At 48.6% G+C, this 12229-nt stretch overlaps 1 protein-coding gene across 1 annotated transcript in view; it reads right to left on the reverse strand.

Annotated features, from left to right (window-relative positions):
• TIA1 (TIA1 cytotoxic granule associated RNA binding protein) overlaps positions 1–12229 on the reverse strand; it is a 45314-nt gene that overhangs the window by 14998 nt on the left and 18087 nt on the right. Inside the window, exons 3-10 of the mRNA XM_073569085.1 lie at positions 12085–12183; positions 11943–11997; positions 11369–11401; positions 9028–9115; positions 8095–8170; positions 6742–6850; positions 6328–6423; positions 6163–6247 (exon numbers count right to left, since the gene is read on the reverse strand). Of these exons, the coding sequence (XP_073425186.1) occupies positions 6163–6247; positions 6328–6423; positions 6742–6850; positions 8095–8170; positions 9028–9115; positions 11369–11401; positions 11943–11997; positions 12085–12183 (641 nt within the window). The remainder of the gene's footprint in view (positions 1–6162; positions 6248–6327; positions 6424–6741; positions 6851–8094; positions 8171–9027; positions 9116–11368; positions 11402–11942; positions 11998–12084; positions 12184–12229) is intronic.

A 12229-nucleotide genomic window follows, 5' to 3' on the forward strand; every position in this document is an offset into this window, starting at 1 on the left:
GACCTTAGGTGGTTTCAGAACACTTTCGAAGCAAATCTTATATTCTGGGGCTTCCGGGGCTGGCTCCGAAATTTCCAGCACCCGATGGATGGCAGAGATTATGTCCTCAACTAGCGCTGTATTGCTAGGGGGAGATGGTACCACGGACCTCTCCGTTTCGTTGTCTGAGTCGGAGTCACAGATGCCTTCCGAATCCTGTGTATCGCTAAGGTGTTCCCTGGAGGGCGATCTGGGGCGGAGGTCTTCTGTGGTGGGGGATCTGTGTGGTGAACTGCATTGTCTGTCTCTGACAGGGGACTGCCTAGGAGACCTGGAATGACTGTCTCTCCCTGGGGTGGGGGGGGATGACCTTGTGCTATAGGCTGACTCAGGTGATCGAGACCTGTGGGTCCGCTTACGTCTGTGCGAGTCGGAAGCAGCATGTTCCTGAGACAAGCTGTCCGTTTGCTGGGTAACGTTCATAGCTGGGACACGACCCTGCAGCAATGTAGCGGTTAAGTTATCTATGGACTGTGTCATAGACTGCGACATCTGAGTAGCCCATTCCGGCGTGGTATCTGACACTGAAGCGTTGGTAGGGGCTCCCTGGAGTTCTGACCCAGAGTTCTGGATGCAATCCCGGCAGTGCGGATACGTGCTGCCACTGGGGAGCGACGCTTTGCAGGCTGTGCAGAATGCATAGAAACATTCCTGCCTGGTTCTCTTTCTTTAGTCCGGCATAGTGCACAGAGGCTGGCTATCAGGGATCCTACAGGGGTGGCTACGCAGAGGGAAACCACAGAGAGCCTTATAGCTAGAATGGATTCACAGCTGAGTAAAGAGAACCCAGCTGTGAACTTACCCCACCAGTGTGCCCCTAGGTACAGCGCAGACAAATCCCAGTTCTGTGCCCCCCGGAGACTGCTGTGGTTCTCCTTCTTGCTGGAGGCGTCCGTTGTCAGGATGTCTGCAGCCAAAAAAAAAAAAATGGCCACGGGACGCTGAGGAGAGGGAGGAGAGGGCGGAGAGCTGAAAAGGGCGCGCTGGGCTATGTAGAAAAGCGCCCTTTCTGCCTCGATCCGCCCCTTCTATGACACTATAGTGTCATTTTAGTCATCCGGGGGGCGGGCCGGGGGGCAGAGAAAAGGCGGCGGTTTCAGCTAGGCCGAAGACGCGGTCTCAAGTAGAGAACTGATGCCCAGGAGGGCTCTAGAGCGGCGCAGTAGTCCGGGAGGGGGTCGGATTTGTACCAGACCCCCCCAGAATGGGCGACTGGCTAGCGGTGGGGGCAGCAGGGGTAGCGGTTCCTGTTTGGGGGGTCCCTGTGGAGCGCTTTGGAGCCGCTGCAGAGACAGGGGCGCAGAAAGCCCTGTCTCTGCTGTGCCATGTCTGCCTGCACCCTCCCCCGGCCCCAGCAGGATCCCACAGCTGGTCTTGGGTCCCTGGTGCAGAGTGCCATCTATTCACCGACCCTACCTGAGGTGTCTCAACCTAATGCCCCCTGAGGGGGATTAGGGAGGGTGGTCTGTCACCGCCAGGGGGTCTTCATCCTCGCCTCGACCTCAACCCAGACCCCAAAGGGGTTGGGGAAGGAGGGGGGGGGGTCTCAACTTCGGACCAGTACCCGAGGGACTGGGGAAGGAGCGACATGGGGAATAGCCATCTCCACTTCAACTGGGCACCCCTAAAAAGGGGGCCAAGGAAGGAGTCATGCCGGGAGTATCGCTGGAGACCCACTTTTCTTCATCTGTATTCCAGACGAAAAAGGAAATAAACGGACGAAAAAAAAGGTGTGCCTCCTTGCGACACTAAGCAAAAACTGGAGAAGGCTGACGCCGTCCAGGGGTGTATACTGCAGAGGAGGAGCCATAGTTAATCTTTTTCAGATTATGCATAGTGTCGCCTCCTAGTGGACAGCAGCATAACACCCATGGTTCTGTGTCCCCCAATGAGGCGACAGAGTAATAAAGATAATAAGTTGGAACGTTAGGGGGTTGGCGTCCGGAGTAAAAAGACAGGCAATGTTTACGTTCTTGCTCAATGCCAAACCTGCAGTTGTATGCTTGCAAGAAACCCACTTGATAGAGAGTAGAACGCATCTTCTTAAAAAAGTTGGCTGCAGGCGGGGTATCATGCAACATATTCCTCATACTCACGGGAGGGGGTCAGTGTTCTTGTTCGCACAGGTATGCCTTTTGAATAGTGTAAAGTGATTATAGACCCGCTGGAACGGTTCGTATGCTTGCTATGTAAATTGTCTGGTATACTGATCTCGATATATATCCCTCCGCCGTATTGTGGGAAATTGCTGTACAAGGTCATGGAGGTAGTGGGCGATTTCCCGGGGATTCCCTTTCTGATAATTGGCGACTTCAACAATGTTCCTGATGCCCATTGGGACAGGGGTCGTTGGGAGGTGCGGAGACCAGGTGGTAACGGCACCCCCTTTGGGGCGGTTCTGAAGGAGACTGCACTAATAGACATATGGAGAATCCATCACCCCGAAACCTATAAGTACTCCTGCTTCTCGCAAGCCTCTGCCTCGCTGTCCAGGATTGATCTGGCTCTGGGGAATGGTCCGATGTTAAGTCTAGTGGGTGAGGTAACTTATTTGGCTACACCTCTGTCGGATCACTCGCCTATGTGTGTGGTGCTTCAGGGGCAGGGCTCCGAGTTTTCCAGGAGACCCCTGTGGAGGCTAAATCCATTCTGGCTTCAGCTGATTGATCTGGACGGCCATGTGGGGGCTGACCTGACAGAGTTCTTTAAAATTAATATGGGCTCAGCCTCGGTATTAATGGTATGGGAAACCATGAAGGCCTACCTTAGAGGGCTGTGCATTAAAGTCATATCGCTAGTTAAGACCGAGACGGGCAGGAGAGACCAGGAATTGATTAGGTCATTAGAGGAAGCAGAGGCGGCACTAATTGAGGAGCAAACCCCCTGAGGCCCGGGACCATTTGAGATCAGCGCTGAGAGAGGTTTGTAATATGACTATGAAAACTGCGGAGAGGAAAAGGCTGTTCTGCACAATGAAGTTTTCGAGGAGGGAGAGAGAGTGGGTCACCTTCTGTTCAGGGTGGTGGCGGCCCAAAGGGAATCGGCGTATATTGCTAAATTAAAGGGGAAAGACGGATGTGAGCATACAGGCAGTAGGGCCATACTGGAGGTGATGATGGGATTTTACTCCAATCTGTACCAGTCACATGTGCAGCCATCGGAGGAGGAAATTGATAACTTTTTAGTGGGGGTGCAGCTTCCACGACTCTCACTAGCGGAGCAGAGGCTTCTTGAGGAGCCCTTTGATATGGAGGAACTTGAGGCAGCTCTGGCCTCTGTCCCTAGTGACAGGGCCCCGGGGGGGGGGGATGGTATCCCAGGGGAAGTCTACGAAAAATACAAGGAGGTGTTGCTTCCCAAGTTGATGGAGGTTTACTCTTCGGGTTTAGCGGGGGGGAAGAGCTGCTCCGGTCCATGCGAGAGGCGATAATTGTTGTCCTAGCAAAGCAGGGAAAAGATTTGACGGACCCAGCTTCATATCGTCCGATCTCCTTGTTGACCACTGACATTAAGTTATTGGCCAAAATGCTGGCGAACCGACTTAACAAGGTCATCGAATCCCTAATTCACCAAGACCAGTCAGGGTTTATGCCCAATAAATCCACAGCTATAAATCTCCGGCGATTATACTTAAAACATGCAGGCGAGGGCGGATAATGTGGGACAGAGGGTAATGGTTTCCCTAGATGCCGCTAAGGCGTTCGACAGTGTGGAGTGGAGGTATTTGTGGGCGGTAATGAGAAACATGGGATTTGGTGATCAGTCTGAGTTGGGTGCGTTTGCTATATACATCCCCTAGTGCTAAAATACGGGTTAATGGTTTGCTGTCTGAGAGTTTCTCCTTATATAGGGGAACGAGGCAGGGGTGTCCCCTGTCCCCCCTGCTGTTTGCGATTGCGGTAGAGCCGTTAGCGGCAAAGATTCGGGGTACTACGGATATCCGGGGATTCCAATATGGCTGCCACGTAGAGAAAGTGGCTTTATACGCGGATGATGTACTGCTGTTTCTGGCTGACCCGAGCGACTCCCTGAGTTCGGCTATGGCAGTTATTGGTAAATTCGGCTCTATTTCTGGACTATCAACTGGGATAAATCCGTGTTGCTTCCCGTGGAATCGGCTGCTCCCCTAACGCTAGACCCTGGGTGGGACCCCTTTGAGGGTGGTTAGGGAGTTTAAATATTTGGGCACTGTGGTCTCGGCTAAATTGGAGGAATATGAACGGCTCAATCTTACCCCCCTTATCAATAAGTTTCAACAAAAAAATTGGAGCATGGAAGAAACTATTCCTGTCTGTGGCAGGTAGAGCAAATTTATTAAAAATGATCCTCATGCCCCAGCTCCTATATATACTTCATAATACGCCTGTCTGGTTGGCGCAAAATAAATTCTACCGGATCGATTCTCTTTTCCGGGACTTGATCTGGAAGGGTAGTAGGGCACGCATTAAACTTGAACATCTACAGAGGTCAAAAGAGGAGGGGGGCCTGGCAATCCCAAACCCGTGGGTTTATTATGTGTCATCCCAATGTCAGCATATGGTGGGGTGGGGGGAGCTAACTCAATCTACGTCGGCCGGGAAGGTCCTTGAGTTTATAGCGGGCAGAGGTCCGCTGCTGGCTAGTCTAGAGGTTGGTAGGTTCCGGGTGAACCCTAAAAGGCTCCCGACGATCGCTACGGTGGACAAGATTTGGCAAAGAGTTAGACAATGGGCATTACGGAGTTCACGCGCTTTTCGTCGGTTTGGTTAGACCCGAGACTGGGGGAGTTAATACGTCTGAGGGGATTTGCTCAATGGAGAAGGGTTGGGATATGGTTTGTGTCACAACTGTTGGTTGACGGCATGCTTAAGATTTTTGACGAGATCAGGTGGGAGTTCCCTCTGAGTCAATCCCTCTTCTTTCTCTTCTTTCAATATCTGCAGCTGCGGCATGCAGTCAATCGAAAGCTTGAAACATCAAGAACAGTGGTGCAATCAGATGTGATGGTGAATCTTATTGGGTCACTGAGGGGCACTAAGGGTTTCATCTCCCTCGTATATAGAGGTTTTTTGGATTCATTCCTAGTAAGGCACCCGGCTAAGTCCAGAGAAAAATGGGAAGAAGATGTGGGACCAATCTCGGACTCTCAGTGGGAGAGCGTATTACAATTCATCCCCAAGGTCTCTATGAGTGAAGCCAGGAGAGTCTCACAACTCTACCTAACACATAGGGTATACAGGACCCCGGTCTGGATGAAGAGGGCGGGCCTGAGGGGAGATTCTTGCTGCCCACGTTGCTCTGAGGATGGGGCAGATCTCCTACATATGATGTGGTCCTGCCCTGCCCGACAACTTTTGGGTACAAACACTTAATTTGACTCAGGAGGTAATGGGAGTGGATCTTATAAGGAACCCGCTGACGTGTGTATTGGGATGCATGGAGGATATTGCAGTGGATGAGTGGGGGAAGCTAACCATAGCCAGAAAGCTCATTGCGGCCCACTGGTTAGATGACAAACCGCCAGTTAGACAGGAACTGATTAATAAGGTTAACTTTATTGTTTTGATGGAACAGAACATATGTGTAAAATGAGGTCAACACATGCAGTTTGAGAATGTGTGGGGTGGCTGGATGGAGCACCCAGGCCTGGTTTCGGAGGCTCTTATGAGAGAAAGAATGCGTCTACCTACGCGCCCTTGACCCTCTGTGTTGGTACTCTAAACAGGGATCTTAAGTGGCTGTTTCGAAAAAAGATTCAAAATGTGACATGGTGTGTGATAAGTGCAATGATTTAAAGGGATGGGGTTAGGGTGGATGTGGGGGGAGGGGGATTTGGGTAGGGGATTTAGGATGCAAGTACAGTTATATCGCCTGTCAGGTTGAACATAGTTTATATTATATGCTAAAGTTGTCAAAGTTTCATGCTGACTAATTTTTAAATAAAAATCATCTGATTTAAAAAAAAAAAAATTCAGAATGAAAAGAGTTTTTTTGCCAGTATGTCATCAAAATACCGACTGACTTCCCCAATCTCCAATAATTTTGTATCCTGTTATGGCACGCAGTAGGAAACAGCAACTGGACTGATAAGTAAATGTCAAATTTTGCTTTAAAATCAGCTTAAGAATAATTGTCTGAACTTACCGTACAAACGAGTACCCTTTATCTGGAAAAACACGGACCTCCATTATTTGGCCGAAAGGAGAGAAGGTCTGACGCATGAGTTGTTCTAGGACAGGGACATAAGGTTAGATTAATAACCCTCTTACACAAACCACATAGATCAGGAATCACATATCGGGCGCCTACCTGTTAACCCGGATGTAACGCCTCCACAGTACACGGTGCAGTTGCTTGGGCTGGACTGGTTCACCACTTCTTCATAGGACAACTGTTTTGTATTGGCTGAAAGGGAAGCAGGTATTTTTTGTTTTGTTTTATACAAAATTAAAAGGAACATGGCAGGCGATTCATGGTTCCCAAACTGTGGGCAGCATGAGCCGCAGCATGACTGCAGGATTGCAATCAGGTGTATGACCTCTGAATTCAACCGGCATGTCAGAGAAAATATAATTTGAAGATCTGACCAGAGACCAGAAACCAAGACTACAGAAACCAAACCAGTCTAGTTTTTCTCCACAATGCTGGTACTGTAAAACGCCTCAGATCTTATGACACCTGGAAAAATTCATACCCCATGCCGTCTCCGATACGGACACTTACATTCATAGGTGCTCTTTGGAGCTGGTGGTTTTCTTGTGGCCCAGTTAGTTCTTATCTGTCGACCTCCAAGCCACTGCCCTCCCATTTGTGCAATGGCGTTTTCTGCATCCTGTGGACATAATGGAAAATGGGGTGATAATGACTATCTTTGCTAGAGATGAGAAAACCCCGAAGACTGCTGCAACGGACAGAGCGGGGCCAAGACAGAGCGGGGCCAAGACAGAGCGGGGCCAAGACAGAGCGGGGCCAAGACAGAGCGGGGCCAAGACAGAGCGGGGCCAAGACAGAGCGGGGCCAAGACAGAGCGGGGCCAAGACAGAGCGGGGCCAAGACAGAGCGGGGCCAAGACAGAGCGGGGCCAAGACAGAGCGGGGCCAAGACAGAGCGGGGCCAAGACAGAGCGGGGCCAAGACAGAGCGGGGCCAAGACAGAGCGGGGCCAAGACAGAGCGGGGCCAAGACAGAGCGGGGCCAAGACAGAGCGGGGCCAAGACAGAGCGGGGCCAAGACAGAGCGGGGCCAAGACAGAGCGGGGCCAAGACAGAGCGGGGCCAAGACAGAGCGGGGCCAAGACAGAGCGGGGCCAAGACAGAGCGGGGCCAAGACAGAGCGGGGCCAAGACAGAGCGGGGCCAAGACAGAGCGGGGCCAAGACAGAGCGGGGCCAAGACAGAGCGGGGCCAAGACAGAGCGGGGCCAAGACAGAGCGGGGCCAAGACAGAGCGGGGCCAAGACAGAGCGGGGCCAAGACAGAGCGGGGCCAAGACAGAGCGGGGCCAAGACAGAGCGGGGCCAAGACAGAGCGGGGCCAAGACAGAGCGGGGCCAAGACAGAGCGGGGCCAAGACAGAGCGGGGCCAAGACAGAGCGGGGCCAAGACAGAGCGGGGCCAAGACAGAGCGGGGCCAAGACAGAGCGGGGCCAAGACAGAGCGGGGCCAAGACAGAGCGGGGCCAAGACAGAGCGGGGCCAAGACAGAGCGGGGCCAAGACAGAGCGGGGCCAAGACAGAGCGGGGCCAAGACAGAGCGGGGCCAAGACAGAGCGGGGCCAAGACAGAGCGGGGCCAAGACAGAGCGGGGCCAAGACAGAGCGGGGCCAAGACAGAGCGGGGCCAAGACAGAGCGGGGCCAAGACAGAGCGGGGCCAAGACAGAGCGGGGCCAAGACAGAGCGGGGCCAAGACAGAGCGGGGCCAAGACAGAGCGTTTTCCAGCTCAGTCGAGTTCCCATTCTTTTCAATGGGGTTCTGGTACAGTTCTGGTACCAGAAACCGAACTTTCATGGTTCCTTTCATCCCTAGCCTTTACAGCTTATGGCAAGACCACTGGATAAAAATAAGAAAAATGAAAACGTACCCATTTATTGAAAAAGGACACAAAGCCGTAGCCTTTAGATTTTCCTGTTGTCATGTCTTTTACCACCCGCGCATCTCTGAAATAAAGAATAACTTTCGTTTAATGAGGAAACCAAGACTAGAGAAACATATAGATAAAAGGGAAGCAAAATCACAACAGACCACACAGTGCCCCCGAAATTACTCTTCCATCTTTTATGACGTAGCCAAAGAAGGAAGTGTCAGCAAATGAAAAATTGTAAAGCGGTCCTTTTAACTCTCTCTCTGTGGAAGCTGAGACTAAACGCTTCTAATTAAAGCAAGAGGAGGGGGATCAATGACACAATCAGGTGTACATGCAAATCAACCAGGTCTAAGGACACACGGACACATACTACAGCTTCTCCCACTCACAACATGGCTACTTCCACATCAAGCATGGTCTAAATCAAGCGGCTGAAAATCAGGTCTTATTTTAAGCCTAGTTTGTACACCTCCGGAGTCACATGACTTCTATTTTAACTCTTTCAGTGCAGAAGAGACCTGCAACAATGGTGCTCTGCAGACCACCCCAGCTGTGAAAAAGCTAAACCATGCAATTTTCATCCTGCTCATCGCAAACACATTCTAAAATTACTCAATGGAAATAATAAAACGGAAACTAGGAAAAATGATATATATAGATAAATATATGTATGTAAAAAAATAGGAATTAAAAAAAAGGGCATACGTGGCCTGTTAACTGAATTCTCAGGTCAATGCGTTAACCCCCTTTTTGGTCTGTGGCCAGCTGTAAATTTTGAGAAATTAAATATTAAAAGCCAGTTATCAGTAAGAAAAGAAAAAAAATGCAATAGTGAAAATTATTTTTCAGAGAGGTTTGGAGAACGCAGTATGTAAGCTAGAGGAAATTCAAGTTGCACAGTAAAGGCTGGGCTCGGGGGTTGTTACTTACGATATTCTCCCAAAGGGTCCAAAGGCTGCTTTTATGTCATCGGTTGTTATCTCGGGGCTCAAATCACCAACAAAAACATGGAAATGATCTTGTTGGGAAAAGGAGATGGGAACAGGGTGAAAGAGGAAAACAACACATTTACAAGTCTGACACATGACATCTATTCAGCTGATCTCACATTAGCTGCAGTAACACTACATGTATGACACAAGGTGAGGATTTAGCAGAGCCAGCAAGAAAACCGGCAAAAATAAAGATACTAGCCCCAAATTAGATACCAGATGTATCGCATCTTACTAACCACAGCCCCAATACAAGATGTTATAAGGACAGGAGATAGGAGAGGGAAAAGCTGGGAACTGCCCCAGAAGAACAGGTGTGTGCTACACAGTGGCAGAGCAATGCCTCGCTGTAGAGCTCTGCAGAAGGATGAAGGGTCACGGATTATATCTCAAGACTAAAAGCCATGTCAAAGTAATAGTGCTGTAAGTGCCATGACGAAGGATGCCAAGTGCTATGTTATGATGGCTGCACCTTGGAGCAGAAGGAATGAACATGGTAACCGATTACTACTCTCAGCATTACCATCTACAGTGCTGGCAAGTCAGATGGAGAGAAGCAATACGGCAGCCCTCTGCTTACTGCATTCAGCTACACAGCACTGGCTGTTAGACTTCCCAAGGCTACTAACCAGCAATCCACTGTATCAATAAAGGGAAAGCATTTTCCACTATTCGTAGGGTAGGGCTCAGATATGACACTCCCACATTCAGGTGGCATATATCCAGCCACCGCTGGAGCAGTGTATGGAGGGCAAGATCTCCAGCTCCGTCACACCGTTTAGTGGCCGCTGCAGATCAGGATAGGTTATCGCTGATCAAGTACATGGAAACATTGCTACGTTTTCATGATTCACCAAGGAATATAACATTTAAAGGGAATCTGTCAGCAGGTTTTTGCTATGTAATCTAAGGACAGCATGACACAAGTGTTAAAACATTGAATTCAAAGATGTGTCACTTATCAGGCTGTGCGCTGTTCACTTACTATGAAGGTTTTATCACTAGGTCATGATCATTGCTGTGATTAGTGCCAAGTCGTCCGACTCTGCTCTCTCCTGTGATAAGCAGCTCACTGTCTATATACTATGTACATACAGAGCATGGTGTGGGCAGTGGCAGCTTTCTGAGCTCTGCTGCACGCTACATCTAAGATGAGCTAGCAAAAACCTGGTGACAGATCTTCTTTTAAACAAACGCTGTCAATATTTTTTTTTCTTAACTAAACCAGTGTAAATGTTTAATGTAATGTAGTGTAAGTGTGTTACTATACTCACCGATCAAGGTCTTCCCCAGTTTCCCGGGCTGCTCTGCTCCTCTTCTTTCATTCTGACTTGCCGGTTCTCATGTGCGAGCCGGAAGTCGCTTTTACAATGAAATGAATGCATCACAGACTTACACCGCAAAAGCGACTTCCAGCTCGCACATGGGAACCGGCAAGTCAAAATGAAAGAGGAGCAGAGCAACGCTGGAAACCAGGGAAGACAGCGATCGGTGAGTATATTCACACACTTACAAGGGTTTAGCAAATAAAAAAAAAAAAATTATTTGGAGTGATTCTTTAAAAGGTGAGACATGCCCTATAAGCTAATTTTCCTTACATGGTAACTGAGGTATTTTAACCTCGGAATTTAGGGCGCTTTGTAATAATTTATCTCCTTAATACATTGAAGTGGCTCCAAAGGTAGCGCTTAATTTTCTGTAAACCCCCAGGACATTCTCATTTGCTTCCGTATTAATGCGTTACTCATTAGATGATCATCTTTCCCCTCTGTTCTTGCAGTAACTGAAATCAGATATCCATGTACTGCCTTTATGAGGAATGAATGCACATACGTAGCGGACAATTGATATTGCCCAAAATATAAATATGAAATATTAAATCTGCATGAATATACCTTCTGCTTCAGGGACAGGCTTTATTTACGAATTTGGAATTGTGCCTCCTAGCACCTTACAGCACCCCATAGCCTCAATAGGTTAGAGGAGCACGTGAACACCTGCTCTTTCCATAGACGCTCCACAACTGTGGCGTAATATGGCACCATATGTAGATTATTAATCCAGGGACACCAATGTTAAGGCAGTGTAAGAGGTGAGCTAGGGTTACAGGACTCGCTGGGTCCATTGAATGTACTCAATGATCCCGCTGCACCCAAAGTAACTGAGAAGAAAGTAAGCAGCTCAGGTGGGTGCTTGCAGATGAGAGGAGTGGAAAAAAAGAGCCTGACTTTTGCTGGTCACCCGAAAAAGAATTTTTATCTGTAAGAAGACACAATTACCTTGAGAACGCAGTGCGCTGACAACCGAACTACCTGATGACAAAGATTAGATTTGTTCTTAAATATATTATAGCACAAACACGGCAAAACAAGTCATCTACGGCAGCGTTTCTCAACCCTCTTGTTTTCTACCAAGTGCCTCCATTCTGGTCCCTTCTTTTATTTTTCTTTCAACGCAAGTCAATGAAGCTAGGAATGACTACCCAGGATGTTTCCTAGATACGGGACTACTATGCATGGGTTGAGAAACGCTGATCTGATCATTATCAAAGCTTTGAGCTAATAAATAAGTAAAATAAATGCACTCTGTAGAGTTAGGAGGTGCAGGCTGAAGTTGGAAAAAGTCCAAAATAGTAACCAGAGAAGAAAACAGCTGCACTCAAGAACTGTCCATATTTGCAAAAAGTATCTATTTATTACATGTACAAAAATCACCACAGAGCAACACTTTTTGCAAATATAGACATTTCTTGAGTGCCGCCGGTTTCTTCTCTTGAGCTAATAAATGACATTTCTTCGATAGTTACTTTTACTTGCTACGGTAATGTACGACAGGTAGAAGAGGGAAACTTACTGTTTGCGTCTTTCTTCTGGCTGCTAGGAGTGGTTGCCCAGTTGACCTTGACTTCCTATGGGAATGGGATGAATACAGAAATTATGGATCATCAGAAAATAATGGATCTGTAGCAGAAATATTACAGATATAACGCGCTTACCTTGCCCATTATTTTGCGACCGTTCATAGCAGCTAGAGATGCAGCAGCATGGCGGTGTTCAAAGAACTCCACAAAACAGTAAGGGTCGTTACCAGCAGTCTGTAGAGTAAGGAAAAAACAACAAAAAAAACCATTAGAAGCAGAA

This window comes from Dendrobates tinctorius, unplaced genomic scaffold (assembly GCF_039654945.1).
Source record: "Dendrobates tinctorius isolate UK_male_01 unplaced genomic scaffold, ASM3965494v1 ptg000022l, whole genome shotgun sequence".
Lineage (NCBI taxonomy): Eukaryota > Metazoa > Chordata > Amphibia > Anura > Dendrobatidae > Dendrobates > Dendrobates tinctorius.